Source organism: Polypterus senegalus, chromosome 5, assembly GCF_016835505.1.
Source record: "Polypterus senegalus isolate Bchr_013 chromosome 5, ASM1683550v1, whole genome shotgun sequence".
Classification (NCBI taxonomy): Eukaryota; Metazoa; Chordata; class Cladistia; order Polypteriformes; family Polypteridae; genus Polypterus; species Polypterus senegalus.
The window spans coordinates 24,988,527-25,006,566 of record NC_053158.1 but is presented as its reverse complement, the minus strand read 5'-3'; the positions used below and the strand labels follow the sequence as shown (position 1 = coordinate 25,006,566).

The window sequence follows — 18,040 nt, the reverse complement described above, 5'->3', positions numbered from 1 at the left end:
AATGCTGCAGACATTTTTGTTGCATTCCCAAGATCTGTGCTTTAACACAATCCTGTCTCAAAGGTCTGCAGGCAATTCCTTCACCTTCATGACTTGGTCTTTGAACAGCTGTTAGACCTTCTACAGACAGGTGTGTGCCTTTACTTATCACGTCCAGTCATTTGAATTGACCACAGGTGGATTCCAAACAAGGTGCAGAGACATCTCAGTGATGATCAATAGAATGGGATGCACCTGAACTGAATTCAAGTGTTGTAGCAAAGGGTTTGAATATGTGTGTCTCAATATAATACTTCAGTTTTGTTTTATTTTTTAAATAAATGTACACAAATTCCTAAAATCTTCTTTTTGCTTTGTCATTCTGGAGTATTGAAGGTAGTTTGATGAGGGAAAAGTGAATTCAAATGATTTTAGCATATGGCTGCAACATAGCAAACTGTGGAAAAAATGAAAAGGTCTGAGCACTTTCTGAAGGTCCTGTATTTTAACATTTCTATCCCAGATTATTTATTAGCATTGGGGAAACAAAGAACCAATCAAACTTTCAAAGGCTGCCAGTCCATTACAGGGTACAGTCATGCACACATCCTCATTCGCTCTCACAGGGCAAGTTTAAAGTCACCATTCAAATGAAAATGCTTGTCTTTGAGGTAATGGAGGAAGAACATATAACAATGACCATTCAGGTGATGGCATTAGCTTCTGAATCAAAATGCCATCCTACTAATAAATTGTCGTTATTAGTGTATCATTAAATTTGGGGTGTGTTTGTTGTTTAAAAACAATTTTGGAAAAAGAGGTTAAAATACACTGTTGGCCACTGTAAAGAGAGACAAACACAGGAAAAAGGTTTGGAGGATCCACCCCGTATATATAGTAGGTTTCTCAGGACAAAATAAAAGGCTGCGTGATACTCCGCCGAGTAGTCTGTTGAGACTGACTGCAGAGCAAAGGTGGTGGGTATTTATAGCGGTGGGACAGGAAGAGGCGGGTCATCTGAAGGGATGTGTGGTCATCGGGGGCGTGGTCTGAAGCCAGAAGAGGATGGAAATTAGTTCTTACTGCTCCTGAAAGAAAGGGAGAAAAGGCATTAGCACACTTGGTCACCCCCCCTATACCTGCGCTTCAGCGTTAGTTAGACCCCTGTGCTGCCTCCCATGTGCATGTGTGTGACACTCTTGAAACAGCAGAGATGGTAAAAACATGTCATATTGGTCCAAAACATGCAGGATAGATACATCACGGTAGAGTGAGAAAAGGATTACAAGTGCTGCACATATGTAAATGACGCGTGCAAGTTGTGCTGTCTGGACCAACAGTGGAATAAAAGATATCAGTAAAGGGAACCTCATTGCCGGCAGTTAATTCACTATTGGGGACCATACACACTGGGATCCACTGTACTAACTCCTTTCATATTGTGGAACTTGGCTCGGTCACAGGCAGACACGTCTAAATCACCCCACACACGTTTATTTACATAGTCCATATTTACAAAAATGCTCACAAGTCCCCAAAGTCCTTCAGGCCGCCTCCTGATCTCCTCCCAGACATCGTCCTGCTTCCACCCAACTCAAGTCATCTCATGAAGGGAGGCCGACCCTTTTATAAGCACCCGGATGTGCTCCAGGTGTGTTCTGGCAATCTCCCACCGACACGCCCCAGTGTGGCGGAAGTGCCGGCTGCATCCCCTGAAGCACTCTGGGTGTCCCTGCTCGTTTTCCCCCTGGCACTTCCGGGTGTGGCGGAAGTGCCGAGGTCCAGAGCTCCCAAGGCATCCGGGCGCCCCCTGGCGGTGACCACGGGCCCCTACAGGGTTGATCTTCAAAGCCCTGTACCCGTGGTCCCCATAGCAAGCAGGGCGATCGCCCCCATGTGGTCTGAGGAAGGCGTAAGCCCTCTTCCGGTCCTCCTGGGCGTCCCATCCGGGTCGCCCCCCCCAGCCACCTGGGACAATATATTTAAATACGTCAGAAATGTCACCTCTTAATCTCTGCTTAAAACGTCCAAGTCCACCCTTCTCTCCTCACAACTCATACCTCTCAGTCCCAGATTCAGCCTAGTTGCTCTCCTCTAAACTCTAAACCCTAGCGCTACAACGTCTTTTTTTATGTAATACTGTAAACTGGACAGAGTACTCCAGGTGAGGCCTCACTAGAGTGTTAAATAACAAGCATAACCTCCTTTGGCTCGTACTCTATACATCATGACATAACATCCTAGCATCCAACTAGAATCCTTGAGCACTTGTGTACACTATCTAGACCATCTAATAAGGCTTACCTTCAAGTTTCAGATGTCCCATTGTGTATACAAATTTATCATTTATACTTCCTACATGTAAAACCTTCTATTTATTTAAAATAAATTTCATCTGCCCCGAATCTGCTCAAAGCTGTTTGCTGTCTAAGTCCCCCCCCTCACAATTTAGCTGATTCTACATTGTCTGCCCTTCCACCTAGTATGGTACAGTATGATATGGTCCAGTGGAGCTAGGATAGGCTGCAGCCCGCCATGTTCCTTAATAACGGTATACTGTGATATTTTATGGCCCAGCGCAGCTGGAAGCACAAGTGATCATAAGGATTTTCTAGATATACGTTTGAGATGTCATCGGACTACAGCTTTAGTTTTCTAGATGTGTTTGTAAAGGTTTACAGTTGTGGGCATGAAGCTAATTCATATTGGTTCTCTGAATTACATTATTGTGAGTTGAGTTGAGAAACTCTGATATGGAATGGAAATGATCAATGACTAATCTTTAAGTACTAAACGTTGTTATTGTTCTCAAACGTATGAACGCTTTCTTAATGAGGTTAATAATGGTAAAAGCAGTCAGTCATCTTCATTTAGTGCATGGAACTGTAGCTGACAGATATTATCGGGCACACACAGCCTGTTGGTTATCATGGTTCATAACAATGCTTTGAAGAGGGACAACCAAAAAAAAAAAAATATTGGAGGCAGGCAGGAGGGGCTAATAGCCCCTGACCTCCAGGAGACTTCACACCCCCAATGTTGTCTCTCAGATATGCTCACTAGAGATGGCATAGACGCCACACCACACTACGTGCAAACATCTTCACTTTGTCAGCTACTCTCAGTAAACTAAGCGTCCCATCAACCTTTGGCAGCACTGTTAATTAACACATTCCCCAGGTCTGTGCACGCCAGCAGTAATGTGAAATGTAATTTTCAAAGGGTCCTATTAAGTCAGATTTTAGTATGTTTTCCTACTACCTTCATAGTACAGAACATAAACAATGTAACTGAAATGTGACTGAAAAGGCAAAGGTAGGAAATGAGGGTGGCATGTTTCTCTATAGTGCCTTTTACACTAAAGTGTCTCAAAAGGCTGTATATATTCTTGCAATAATTAGTATTTTAGGTAGAAATATTAATCCGTCTGACATAAATGGTAAAACGCAAAGATTATAAGAAAGAATTAAACAAAAACACCATAGTGATACATATTTTGGTGGCCTATTGTCCTCATAGAAAGCAAAGCTCTGTTATACTAAACCCTTGGTTGCAGTAAAACAATTTATGGTTTGAACGTTTTCATTGTAAAGTGTGTGTTTAAAGAAATGCTTTATATGATCACACACCTTTAAACACTAGTGGTTCTAAAAATTATGATATGGTGTTTATTCTGTTTTGCAATGAAATGCTTTAGATAGATCAGTGGAGACCACAGCAGTAGGCTATTGTCACATCTACAGAGTTAAGTGAGATTCTTTCTTGCATAAAATATGACCTTGAGTAGAGATGAGACAATATGTTAGGAGAAGTGGTGACTTTTACATGAAAATTAATGGTAGGACCATACCATAATTTTCCTATGCATGTGAAATGCTGAAATGTTTATATTAGCTTGCCTAACTAATAATATCTGTCTGTTACTACTGCTTGTTATACCTCCTTATCATGTATGGCAGCAACAAAAGCTTTCCAGGGATGTCTGCTTGGACCAGCTTCTCCGAGGTGCCCCAGCTGTGGTTTATGGTTTACAGCTCCATCTCCAAAGTATGCCATCATGTATTCCTAGGACATCCTTTCTGAAAGGCTGTATCTTTGCAGGAGTTCAGCACAGTTAGCTGTGTTTGCTTCTAATAACATGGCCAATCTATCTACTTCATCTCCTTATCACAATTGTGGCCATATTTTCTTGACAGCTTTGAGCAAACAATTCTACATTCATGATGATTCTGGGCCAGAGAATGCATAGAATTATTTGCAGGCTTCTTATGTGGAATATGGCCAGCACAGTCATATCACACTATCTGTCAATCTTTTGCTAATGACTGTCGAGATGTTCAAGTGATACTCTCTCATATTGTCATCATCTGACAAAGAAAAGCAATACAGATTTATAAACATTAAGTTTTCTGAGTGCTTCTCAATTACCAGCTGCCTCAGTAAATATGCAGTATTGACTTTGAACTGCCTGAATTAAAAATGGAAAACTTATGACTTGGCAAGACAAAAATGACAAAAATGCTGACAGGCCTCCAAACTGACCCACAAACCAGACCAGGACCTTCACTGGCATGCCTAAGTATGGGCCTCACCCCATGCAGTCTGACCCCAAACTTAACAGGTAGGTCTGCGGTTCTCAAACTGTGGGGTGCTGAAGTTGTACAAGGGGGGCATCGAATAAATGAACAAGACATCAAAATTTATTTTTTACATTTTTATTTCAAATTTAAATTTGCAAGCATATAATCACAGCGAATGCATTATAACTAAAATTAAAATAAAACATTTCTAAGGCATAGATCTAATGACTAATATGCTCCTGCTTTAAAGTACACAGTCTGTTAAGGTTTGGTTTGATATTCAAGATGGACACTCTGAGCTCCTTTTCTATTTGAAGTTTGTTTCTATGACGAGCAGCGCTGCTGCTGCTTTTATAGTCGTGTAGTTTCAATCCAGAAAGTTCAAGACATATCGGTATCTGCCGAAAACATTCAGGTAACAGTAGATAAGGTAATAATGCGGCACGAATGCACCACATTGGCAGCGTAGCCAATATTGCCAAATTGAGTTAAATAGTTTACTACGTATTGGGTTATTTTCATGATACAACTAACAGTGGTATAATATTTGTCGGATGAAAATATGTTTGTCTCGTGCAGATTGACTTCATCGGTGTCCTCGTTTACGAGATTTTTAAAAATTAAAACATATTTAATCATTTCCTTACATAAAAAAATAATTAAATGAGAACAAATAATTTATTCTTTGTTTTTGGGATTAGAATTACTACTAAAAACAACACAAGGCATTTTAGCAGTTATTAAAGCACTTTTCATCAAAGTTAGCCGAACACAGGCAAATCTTATAGAAGTAAAAATGATAGGATACAGCGACACTGCACCAGTATCATACCTTTGTTAGTTGTATCATGGGTTATTCTCATCTATCTTATATTATGCAGGGGGCGCAGAATTATTCCAGGTAGAAAAGGGGGGAGCGAAATACGAAAGTTTGAGAACCGCTGAGGTAGGCTTTGGCCAGCACTGGCTCATAATGGGACTCGGAAATTTAAAGTTCAAAAAAAAAATGTTCAATATGCACACAAATGCAATTCAAGAAAGAGGATAAATCATAAAACCTCTGGCTTGAATGACAAGGCTAAGGAAGATTCTTTATAAAGGAAGGATTTGTTTAGAATAATGAAAAAGAGAACAAAAAATGGAAGAAGTGCAAAATAAGGCAAAAGGATATGCCTGATCAGGCAATCAAAAGCAAACCAGTCCAAACCCACAATCCAACAGGAAAAAATCCCCCCAAAAAGAGCAAAATCTAGGAAAATAAAAGCAACACAATACTCACAACAACAAGATTTGCATTCTTCCAACTCTAACAATCTTCTGCTGGGACAAAACTCTTCCACCAGAATATAAAGGCAGGGGGCTGTCTGTTTGCAGAGAGAGTGTTGACCTTGTCGAGAGGTTTACTTACCTTGGCAGTGACATTCATGTCTCTGGTGACTCTTCCTATGAAGTCAGTAGAAGGATTGGGAGAGCATGGGTGGTCATGAGGTCGCTGGAAACGGGTGTGTGCTGCTCCCAATATCTATGCCAAAGGACAAAGGTGCAAGTCTTTACAGTCCTGGTGCTTCTTGTCTTGCTATATGGTTGTGAGACATGGACGCTATCCAGTGACCTGAGACGAAGACTGGACTCCTTTGGTACTGTGCCACTCTGGAAAATCCTTGGGTGCCATTGGTTTGACTTTGTGTTGAATGAGCGGTTGCTCATGGAATCCCGAATGAGTCACATTACCTGCATTGTGAAGGAGCGTCAGTTACAGCACTACGGCCATGTGGCGTGTTTCCCCGAAGGTGATCCGGCTCGTAAGATCCTCATTGTTGGGGACCTGAGTGGCTGGACCAGGCCAAGGGGTCACCCACATAACACCTGGCTGCAGCAGATAAAGGATAATTTCCGGATGGTGGGACTGGACCACATGTCTGCCTGGGGGGTTGCAAACTGGGATCCCAAGTTGTTTCATCGGGTAGTGGGTGCAGCAACGCACTATACCAGTACATGCTCCCCAGCTTGACTTGACTTGGGCGGTCCCAGCAGCATGATGTCAATGTGACCCCACCCCCAAGGGTTCCACCCACAAAACACAAAGAAATTAAGATAACAGCTGATTATGAATCAAACAAATTTGAAGTGATGAAGAACAAGTCACAGTAACACACAAGGAACAAACCGAGTACACTCATTGTACAACTCAGACAGAAGCCTCTGGGATTCTGTCTGGTAGCAGTGCTAACCACCATGTGGCCAAGACCAGGTGGCAAACAATCGAATAAACGATTTTCGAAACACCTGTAATTTCCGTACCACGACTCTGCACTTCTTTAAAGCAGATGCATCATACTGCTGTCTTCTTTTCCTTGAAGTGGAAGAAGCACAGTTAGACCTTTGTTAGTAGCTTTTGAAATTCAGCACTGTCTGGTGGTCTTCCTCAGTGGTGAGTGAAGATCTAGAAGCCTCTTTCCCCATTCTAATTTGCATAGTGTGTTGTGATTGATGCATTTCTGATATTGATCTGCCTTCTTTTTTTCCTCATGACCTTTTATAGGGCAATCGTTTGTGGACTTTTGTACCTCTTCCTTGGCTTGCGTTGCATAGTCTTGATCCAGAAAAGCTTGAACTAAAGGTACAAATGTACAGTAAAAAAGGCAATGCTTACTTTAATGCCATCAATAGTTACTTTAATGCCATAAGTTTCTCTAGCCTTTAAGCCCCATTGCTTAACTGGAAACTTCAGGTTACATACCAGGTGAGACACAAAAATAAGTGGATTGGTAAAAAAAATAAATTATTGCTGAATTAGAGCATTCTAAACATCGTCACCTTCTATATACTCCCCCTCCCTATCTCTACAACACTTCATACGTATCTTCCATTGATTAAAACTGTGCTGCAAGTCTTCTTGCTTGAGGCTCTTCAACAGGCTTGTCGTTTTTGTCTTTACTTCATCCATTAAAGAAAAATCTATTCCCTTCAGGTCACTTTTGATTTTCGGGAACAAGTAAAAATCACAGGGAGCTAAATCGGGTGAATAGGGAGGATGATCGAGCATTGCGCACGGGAGCGTTGTCTTGGTGAAGCACCCACCCCCCTCTCGACCTGGGAGTTGAACGTCTTCCATATTTTCTTGTCCTTCCTTGAAACATTTGTGCCACACAAAAACTTGTTTGTGAGACCAACTGTTATCACCGTACACTGTTTTTATCATTTCACAAGATTCTGTGGCCATTTTGTTCAGTTTCACGAGAAATTTAACGTTGATTCACTGTTCCATTTTTTTCACCCGACATTATCGCGGCAATTCATGTAGCAATTGTTGTACAAATACTGACTGGGCTATTCACAGGATAAACCTAACCGGTTAGGGGGTTTGAGAGGGCGTGTAGGAGGGGATATAGTTCTATGATTCACGTTCGGCCGACCTCCAGATGGTTTTCCAGGAAAGCCCTGAGCTCAGTCCGGCTATTTTTGTGTCTCACCTCACATGCATACTCTCCGAACGGTAAACCTACAACACTGCAAGGCCTAGAATTTAATCTAAAATATAGTTAACTAAACCACTTCTGGAAGACTCTCTCATGAACTAAAACAGAACACATTTAAACGCCATCTAGCATTTTAATTGAAGACCTGTCTCCCCACCTCATTCATTGGTCAAGAGTCCAGCCTAGTAACACCTGATTTACAGTTCAATCACAAAGCTCTACAGAGAGTTCCTTGGACCTCATTTGTGGTTGTTTGTCCAGACGTGCAGTGTGAATAGTGTGACCTTATCTAAACAGGTGTGTGCCTTTCTAAACAATGGCCAATAAATTGGATTTGCCACAGGTGGACTCCAGCTAAGTCCTCGATAGAATTAAAGCAAACAGGTTGCACCTGAACAAAATCTGAAGTGCCATAGCAGTCAGTCAGTCATTGTCCAACCCGCTATATCCTAACTACAGGGTCATGGGGGTCTGCTGAATCCAATCCCAGTCAACACAGGGTGCAAGACAGGAACAAATCCTGGGCAAGGTGCCAGCCCACCGCAGGGCACACACCAAGCACACACTAGAGACAATTTAGGATCACCAATGCACCTAACCTGCATGTCTTCGGACTGTGGGAGGAAACCCACGCAGACACGGGGAGAAGATGCAAACTCCATGCAGGGAGGACCCAGGAAGTGAACCCAGGTCTCCTTACTGCGAGAGTGCCATAGCAAATGATCAGAATTGTTTTTTATTTTTAATAAGTTTGCAAACCTTTCTGTAAACATGTGTTCCTTTTTTCATTATGGGTCATTGAGTGTAGATTATTGGGCAAATGTATCCATTTGAAATTAACTGTACAACACAATAGAGTGTGCAGGAAGTGAAGGGGGTCTGAATACTTTCTGCAAATTAAAGAAAAAGCGTTACAGGAAAAGTAGCGTCTGCCTCACAAGATGGTAAACTTTTACTGGCTCTTTTCTACTATGGGAGCACAGGGGCGCTCGCTTGCTCACTCCCAGATTGTCCATCCTCATCAGTTTTCACTTATCAGTAAATAAACCCGCAGAGAGTGCGAATTGAAATGAACTGTCACATTGCAAGTGGCGACGTTCATTATGTTTGAAAGACAAGTGAACGCCCATTTATCAGTCGGGCTTCATTACTGATTTCACCGATTAGGCCTCCTTCAAAGCAGAAGGTCAATATACATTTCAGTTTTAATTTATTGTTCCCAGTTAAATATTTGAAAAGCGGCCATGCTGCAAGTAATGGCAAAGCTTTGTGTGGAGTTTACAAAAAAAAAATGTTTTGATTTTAGTTGGAAGCCCAGGTGATTAAAGTAAAGGGTCTGCGAAATGGTAAAAAGAAAATCTCACTCCTGCTGTTTGGTAGACAAAGATCTATAGAAAAAGAAGTAGCCTTGTCTAAATTATTTAGAACTTCGCTGGGACCTGGTGAGCTCCTCTCAGGGGGGCTCAATTCACATGTACGTTTTATAAGTCACATGAACTTCTGGGTTTGATCTCTTTATTTAAATCAAGGACTATTAAGTCATTTACAGTCCACTGTAAGTTTTATTTAATAGATTTAGGCAGAACTGCTCATCAGTTGGAATCAAAGTGAAATTTATACTTAGGATTTAAGGTTGTGTGTACAGCTCTAGATTTCTTGTAAACACCTAAAAAAAAGGGAAAGAAAAGAAGCCTTCTTGGGCTTCTTGGAAAGTACAGATGGCATTAGGAATAGGAGAAGAGCAGACAGAAGAGTGATTGGAGAGCTGCAGGATTTGGCAGCCAGGCTGGTGGGAGGGTCCTTTTGTGATGAAATGTTGCATAAATAATGCCAAAGGGGGTCTAAATTCACTGTTGCTATGGAGACCTTTGTGCCTCGCTGAACTCTTATTCTCTGCTGCTTGCTGGCAGTCACTACTGGGCTCGCAGTTCCTCTAATGACTGCGAGAATTCTTTTACTAAGAAGATGTTAATGGAGGGATGGTAAAGTTGCACAAACTGGATTATTTTAACGAGAAGCCGCATCTGGAGTATGGTACATGCTCAGGTAATTCACTTTTTCTTAGTTATTTGTTTATTCTTCTATTTGTCGCTTTTTCTGGTGAAACAGGTGTCCCGATGTATTTTAGTGGGAATTGGTTTATGGGATGGCAGGGGATGGCGCAAAAGTAATAATTGAGTGCGCTGCCGAGCAAAGTGATATTCTTCATATTCAACTAATATATTTTATTAATGGAATATCTTTCCGGATCATACTAAAAAGTGAACTTTTTTTTTCTTTGATCCTTGTTTTTTTTTTCTTCTTCTTCTTCTTCTTTTATTCTTTTTGCCCCGCTGATGCTCCACAAGGCCAGTGCGCTCCCGCGCTCCTGCAGCCTTCCGAGAGAGCGCAGTGTGGGAAGCGGGAGAAAGGGGGCTGCTCGGGGGCAGCGTGGAGGTGATTATTCCATTCAGCTCTTTGAATGCGTCTCTGAAGAAATCAATAGCTCCTGCAGTGCAATAAAGTCCACATGGGCAGAGATCAGACTCCCATTGATTTCTGAAGGCTTGCTTTAATTGAACGAAGCGTCCTGTTAGCGGAAAAATAGATTTACTCCGCACGAAGACTTTACAGTGAATGCAGCGCTAATGTAGAAAATTTGGGTGACTTAACGATATAGCGCCGATCATCGCATCTTAAATATGCTATAGGGGTAAAAAAAAAAATTGACCGGTAATCGCTCCGTTAATCCATTTCTTGATCAGTTTCCTGCACCTGCTTATTCCGTTGCCCCCTCTCCGCATGTTGAGGCTAAATAACCGAATTTTCTGCATACACGTCCCCACTATGCAAACCTGTTTAAACTATAACTTATTTTAGTAGCTTCGCCAAAGAATAATCTGGATTGTGTGACCCTGGCGTTATCCGACTCACGTAAAAGCCAAGTAGTTTTTACCATATAATGTTAAAAATATTATCGATATAATACTTTTGAGCATGTAGAGTAAAGTGACTATCGGATGGAGGCTCGTTATTGGTTTTCCGCGGGTACCTGACGCTCGTTCCGTTATTTAGACAACGCCTCGCTTTCTAAGGTGCACAGTTTTGCTTTGTAGCTTTTGCGGGACTCATCGCCCAAATACGACCAGCGCACAACTCATCTTAAACCTGTGATTGGCGGCTTCCTTCATTGTTGAGCTTTATGAAGACGGATCCTTTCCCAGGAGCTAAGAGTGACTTCCAGTTGATAAAGGAGTATAGGAATATCCTCCAAAACTAACAGGCCAACTTAAAGGAGTTTGTTAACGTTATCGTACATGGCTTTGATATGTGAGAACTTGTGAGAAACTCCACTAGCTCAGCGGCAGACCCCAGGCTGTGAGACGGTAATGCGTAGCGCTCTTGCTCCGGTCGCTATTAGTACAAAATCTTTGAGGGGGGCTTCTGTGTAATCACCCGATCCAAACATCGGGTCCACCGTGTGGCTCCGGGATGACACCGATTTCATTAGTTCACTTGCACGGTTTCAAAACAAAGGATTGATAGCGTTAATCTGCTTTTATCATCACAAGCATTGCTTTGGAACTTGACAACAGTCTTAATATTATCGGTTCACGCTGGACAACATCCGTAAGATCAGACCTTATCTAACAGAGTATGCAGCACAACTTCTGGTCCAGGCTTTGGCCTTGTTGCGCCTGGACTACTGCAAGGGCTCACTTCTGGCAGGGGCAGCCGCATGTGCCATCTAGCCGCTGGAGATGGTGCAGAATGCAGCAGTCCGTCTTTTATTTAATCAGAGGAGACGGGCACATGTCCCTCCTCTCTTCAAGTCGCCACCATGGCCCCCACATTTTAACCAGGATCTCTGGCTGGCCCTTCACCTAGAGTTAAGGAAAACGTGATACCCAATAGGATTTAAAATAAAATAAGTGAGGTTAATAATGCAAAAACATAAGAAGTATTATGCACATTTATTGAATATATTTATAAAGTAAAGATCCTAATGAAAAACTTACAATAACATTATTGCAAAATCTGTTTTCTAGCTTTCTTTGACACAAAATTTTCAATGACCTCACTAAAATCAAAATGTTTAGCTAAATCATTTTCGATACACAGAATTGCTAGATGATTAAGTCGTTTTTGACTAGTTGTACTTATTTGCCATGTTTTTATGAATTTGCCAATCTGCTAAACAATCTTTCTGCTGAAGAAACAGTAACTGGGACTGTACAAAAATTTAATAGCGAGACAGATATTGGCAAATATACCCTGAAATGTTTTGTCGTAAATTGCGTTCAAAATTCTAATTGGGCTTTTTTTCAACACCAAAAACTGTCTTGTAAATACTTTTGAAGTGAAAGGTTTACGTGTTATTTGGATTCGTAAAATGTCAAAATGAGAAAGTTGTAGAAAGATGTATGTAGAATTGTTTTTTGATATTGTTTTTAGTTTTCAAAATATTTTATGCTGAAGTTGTCACTCAACAGCGTAGGATCAGTTCTTGCTTTCCGTTCATGCGTTTTGTTTGTGCATAATATCTCCTCATCCTGCGCCGGGCCCCTGTGATGCTGGCCCTGCTGGCTAGAGCCCTGTCAGCCCCGCCACCCCTTGTGGGGGCCATTGTCACTACAATTAAGCCCCCTGTAGCAGCTTGCATTATGTTCAAATCCTGATGCTTACCTATGGAGTAAACAGATAGATAAAGAAAGGAACTATATGATAGATAGATAGATAGATAGATATGAAAGGCACTATACAACACATAGATAGATAGATAGATAGATAGGCACTATATGATAGATAGATGGATGTGAACGGCACTATAAGATAGATAGATAGATATTAAAGGCACTATACAACACATAGATAGATAGATGTGAAAGGCACTCTTAACAGATAGATAGATAGATACTTTATTAATCCCCAAGGGGAAATTCAGTAGTCAGCAAATCAGCACCTGAATATATGAAGTCGCTGGTGAAGTCCTGTACTTCTTCTCACCCACTCAGGTCGGGCAGGGAACAGCGTTTGGTGATGCCACCTCGGGGTGTTATCGAGTCCTGTTTAGTTTCTAGTTGTGGAACAAGCTACCCACCTCCATCGATGCTGCTGACTTTCCTCATTGTATACAAGAAGCAATAGAAAACCCATCTGTCCTGTGAATATCCATCCAATTGATTAGAAAAAAAAAAACTTTGCTCCATAATATTTTAATTTGCTGGTTAATTTACTGTTAGATTAGGTTTAATTGCTTTATCGATTATAACCTATGATTGTAAAATTATTTGATATTACATCTGTTCATTTGTGTTATTCAACTTTTGTTAGCTGTCCTACAGCACTTGTTTAACAAACAGGCCCTCGCCTAATGTTACTCGATTATGTCTACCTCTTTTGTAAGACTCTTTGGATAAAAGCGTCTGCTGAGCAAATACAGGTAAATATACCAGGGGTTAACTAGCTTGAGCACTGAGACAGGCAAGCCAGTTCTCCACCAATATAATGAACAGCACATTAAGTTCCTCAAAACTATAACATACGGCCCCATTAAATGAGCAGTCATGGTAATAATGCAGCGTTCACCTGCTCTGAGACAGATGGTAAATCCGAGGTGTCGAGTCTGACAAACAACGTGAACATTTGGAATCAGAATTCGGACAATTGGGATGAAACAGCTGGGAATTATCTGAGTTGTGATGTAACACTGACCTTTCACCTTAGTCAATAAAACATACTGTATATTCTGCTCTGCCTGAAATGCCTTTTATTTTTATGTTCGAAATGCATTTGGAGTGAAGTGATACATATCCAATATGTTTAAATTTCTCTTTATTAAAAAAAAAAAAAATAAATAAAATGTAATTTATCTTTACCTACTTTTTTTGGAAAGACCAAGACACAAATCAGTAGCGGCCTTGCGTTTTTCAAATAGTTTAACCGGAAACACTCATAAAAGCACTGTGAAATGTCACAGTCGGTGCTCCGAATAGTAAGAGAGCACATGAATGCAGCATTAGAGTTAGACAGCCGGGAAGAAGCAAACCTCAGAGTCACTCAAGGCAGGCTCATACCATTCTACGAATAAAGGTAAAAAGTGTGTATCTACCCATGTAAAGAAATCCATTTCCAGACAGGGATAATATGCAAACTCCATATTAGTGATGTGCGATATAATGGTCCTGGAAAAGTACAGAAAACCCCACATTTTATATGGGTAGGTACCAGGATTTTGAGATTTTTGGTTCTGGAAGTACATATCAGATTTCCTCTCACTTCCTGACATTCACTATTGCAGATGTGGAAAATTGTCTGTTTTGTGAAGTTGAAACTGCACGTTTCGACATGATTGAAATTTTAAGGGAAAACTCCTCTCCCCGTTGGATCAACAAATTGGAGACTTCACAGGGTCCCCTCCTCCCCCATTGTGATTGAATCTTCACCACTATAGAGAGGAAAGAGGTGAGGAGGTTAACAAAATTGGGCAGGGAAGCAAGCAGTTGTGCGGCGCACCAGGGAGACTTTAGTCAGAAGGCAGGATTCGGAGTTATCTGTTATTTGCTTCCGAACCATTTTGGCACCAGAAGTCAAAAATCTAGTTGATATTGAAGTCAAAATGTTAGTATGGATCCAACACTATTCCGCATAAGATGAACTTCTTTCTTTCTGTAATTTCAACCACTAATTTCAGTGTCTGGCACTCTGCCTTAGGCACCACAGAGCTCCTGTTTTTACTACTAACCGTCCACTTTCTAAGCCCACTTATCTAGAGCAGGGTCACAGAGAAGGTGAAGCCTATGCCAGCAAGCATCAGACACACGCTAAGAAAAATCCCAGGAGTGCCAGTGAACACACACACTAGTGTCATTTTAAAAATGTCCGTTCATCTAACTTGCAAGGACTGCCAGAGGACACCCAAGTGGGTACAGGGAGAACATGCTAACCACACTTGTATTAATGTCTCTTTGTTGTAAGGCAACAGTAACTCCACTGTGCAACCCTGCTCACATTGTAACTGCTAATGCAAATAACTGTATTATATTTTTACCAGTAGTGGCGCACTGCACGATAACGTAAAGTGAATACACTTGACTTGAACATTCCTAGTTTTCATCCTCTTTCTCTGTACGTTGAGCATTCGTTTGCTCAGAGGTTGATGTGCTTGCTGCTTCCTGAGCTGCTCTTCTTTACTCCACCCTAGCGGCCCGCTTCTTCTCTTCTTTTGTTGCCATCTTTTCGCGTTAAAACTGATTAAGTTAGTTTTTGTGTTGCAATTACTTAGTACGTTTTCTTTAATTTTTCACTTAAGCTGGCACTTAAGTCTTCAATCTACCTCAGAAATGATTTAATATATGAAGAGGTAGGGGAAGTGACGACGAAGGTGGTAGGGATGGGAACGGCGACTGTACGCATGTGCTGCATGGCCACCCTGCTGGCCGCTGCCGAGAGTTGATTATACAATAAAATAAAATAAAAACAGGAATGACCTTGTGGGTCAATCATCACCCTGAAAGCGGATAGTAGACGTCATGTTGTATATGTGTACCAAATTTCAGGTCAATAGGTCAAACAGTTTACAAGCGACAGGTGATTTAAAATCCTGGACAGACAAATGGTCAGCCATGATAGTGTATTATACAAGAAGATTTAAAGTGAGCTGTACTAGGTTTGGAGTTTTTCACTAAGCATCGTTTTTTTTTAATTAATTCAGTTTATTTCTTTTTTTTTTCTTTTTTGCAAAGTGCTGTGCAGTCAGTGCAGGCTCAGAGTACTGTAACACATTTACAGCAACCATACAACTTATGTGATATACTGTATGTGCATAAAAATATGACAAAATGTGTACAAAATATGATAATATAAGTCCGTTAACATAATAATTGAGAAATGGCCAGTTGACAACAAAGGAGGGAAAGCAGAAACTCAGTCCTGGAGAAATTGAACCTCTGGAGGTTTTCTGGTCAGTTAAAGTACAACTGAAAAAGTCACAGAAAAGTCAGTCTGTCAAATTAGGCCAAGCAGCTCATTTTAAAATACAATACAATTTATTTTTGTAGAATCTAAAATCACACAAGGAGTGCCGCAATGGGCTTTAACAGGCCCAGCCTCTTGACAGCCCCCCAGCCTTGACTCTCTAAGAAGACGAGGAAAAACTCCCAAAAAACCGTGTAGGGAAAAATTTGAAGAAACCTTAGGTAAGGCAGTTCAAGGAGAAACCCCTTACCAGGTAGGTTGGGCGTGCAGTGGGTGTCAAAAAAAAAGGAGGTCAATACAACACAATACACAGAACAGAACACAAGATATCCTCAATACGATATAATAATGCAACAGAAATATTACAAGAACAGTGCAGAATATGATTAAATGTATGCTGGGTAGGCCGTATGCCTCCCAGTCCGTGTCAATAGTATTCATTATGGCTTTTTATTCTTTTATTTCATTTGTAGAGTTAAGAATTTTTGTTGTTTGTTTTAACATAATGGTAGTGTCATCATCACACTGACACTTTAAAACGTATTTTACCATTTTTCCACCACTGTGTGTTGTCGTGTTTGGGTTTCTGAGTTGCACAAAAGTGATAGCCAGAAGAGAAGCCATCAAAGAGACCTTTATTCTGGCACTTTAAGGAAAAGTATTAGGGATTTATTTGGTATTGGACACATTCCTAGCTGTCTTTTTTACTCCAGCAATCACCCTTCAGATTAAAAGAATCTGAAGGTGTCTTCCTCGGGAGCGTTGAGCTGAAGAGAGACAGGAGCAGTGACTGGAGTGGAGCCAGAGGAAGAGGCAGAGCAGAACACCACGCCAGTGAGCTGGCTTTAAAGCCTTGAAACATTGTGCGATAACTGCCTTAACAGGCTACTGTCCGCACTGGGAAACTTAAACTTATTTAAGAGTGTGTTTCTTTTGTATCTGACTTTGGTTTGAAAGTGTGCTTTCTCTGTAGCTGAACCAGTCCCAGAGAAGGAAAGTGCAGTTTGTTGTCCTTGGAATGAAAAGTGCATGCTGCAAGGTATTGATAAAAGGAACAAGGAGACAAGAGGAGTCTTCTAAGGAGCCAACAGTCAAAACTACAACACACAATAGGCAGAAACAAAGCCAAAACAATATCTTAAGTCAAAGTGAACAGAAACTGGTTGGGAAACTTTTAGAACACATTCGCAAATCCTGTTAAAGTCTTTTTAGGAATTATTCGCAAACATGGATAATTTGGATGTACTGCTTAGAACATTAGAACATTAGAACAATCTAGACGAGAACAGGCCATTCAGCCCAACAAAGCTCGCCAGTCCTATCCACTTGTTTCCTCCAAGAAAACATCAAGTCAAGTTTTGAAAGTCCCTAACGTCTTATTGTCTACCACACTACTTGGTAGCTTATTTCAAGTGTCTATCGTTCTTTGTGTAAAGAAAAACTTCCTAATGTTTATGCGAAATTTACCCTTAACAAGTTTCCAACAGTGTCCCCGTGTTCTTGATGAACTCATTTTAAAACAACAGCCTCGATCCAGTGGACTAATTCCCTTCATAATTTTAAACACTTCAATCATGTCACCTCTTAATCTTCTTTTGCTTAAAAAGAGAGAGGGAGACAGCAGTTTTCTGAGACAATGAGAATGGAATCAGTAGATTACACAGACAGTTAAATTTTAGTAGGGGTCATGATCAACAAGGCAAAATTTAAACAAACAAAAATCGAGACGTGTAGCCAGAATCGAAGATAAAAGAACAGAGTGGTAAATCATAAGTTAAAAAAGTTCCCAGAGTCAAAAATAACGGCAAATGTAATTCTTTGTCAGAGGGGAGAAACAGTTGTTTCCAGTCAGAAAGCAATAATAAAAAAATAATTAATAAAAAGTTTATTTGTTCTTGAATCCAAATCTTAGATGACAAGAAAGTGTAATATGCCATTGTGGTAGTAATGTGTAAGAGACCAGGAGACAAGAAAAGTCTTATATCTATCTAACAGTCAAACATGTAACACACAATAACCAGGCATCAAAGCTAAAATGAAATCCTG

The 18,040-nt window shown here is 40.8% G+C and overlaps 1 protein-coding gene across 7 annotated transcripts in view; it reads left to right on the top strand.

Annotated features, from left to right (window-relative positions):
- The window catches only part of LOC120530167 (catenin delta-2), a 1,616,252-nt gene that overhangs the window by 686,553 nt on the left and 911,659 nt on the right, over positions 1 to 18,040 (top strand). The window contains exon 1 of one of the 7 annotated variants that reach the window (XM_039754396.1): positions 9,946 to 10,084. The exons of the other annotated variants lie outside the window; for them this stretch is intronic. Coding sequence (XP_039610330.1) covers positions 10,070 to 10,084 — 15 coding nt within the window. The 5' untranslated portion in view covers positions 9,946 to 10,069. Of the gene's footprint in view, positions 1 to 9,945; positions 10,085 to 18,040 lie in introns of those variants that run through there. 7 annotated transcript variants of the gene reach the window in all.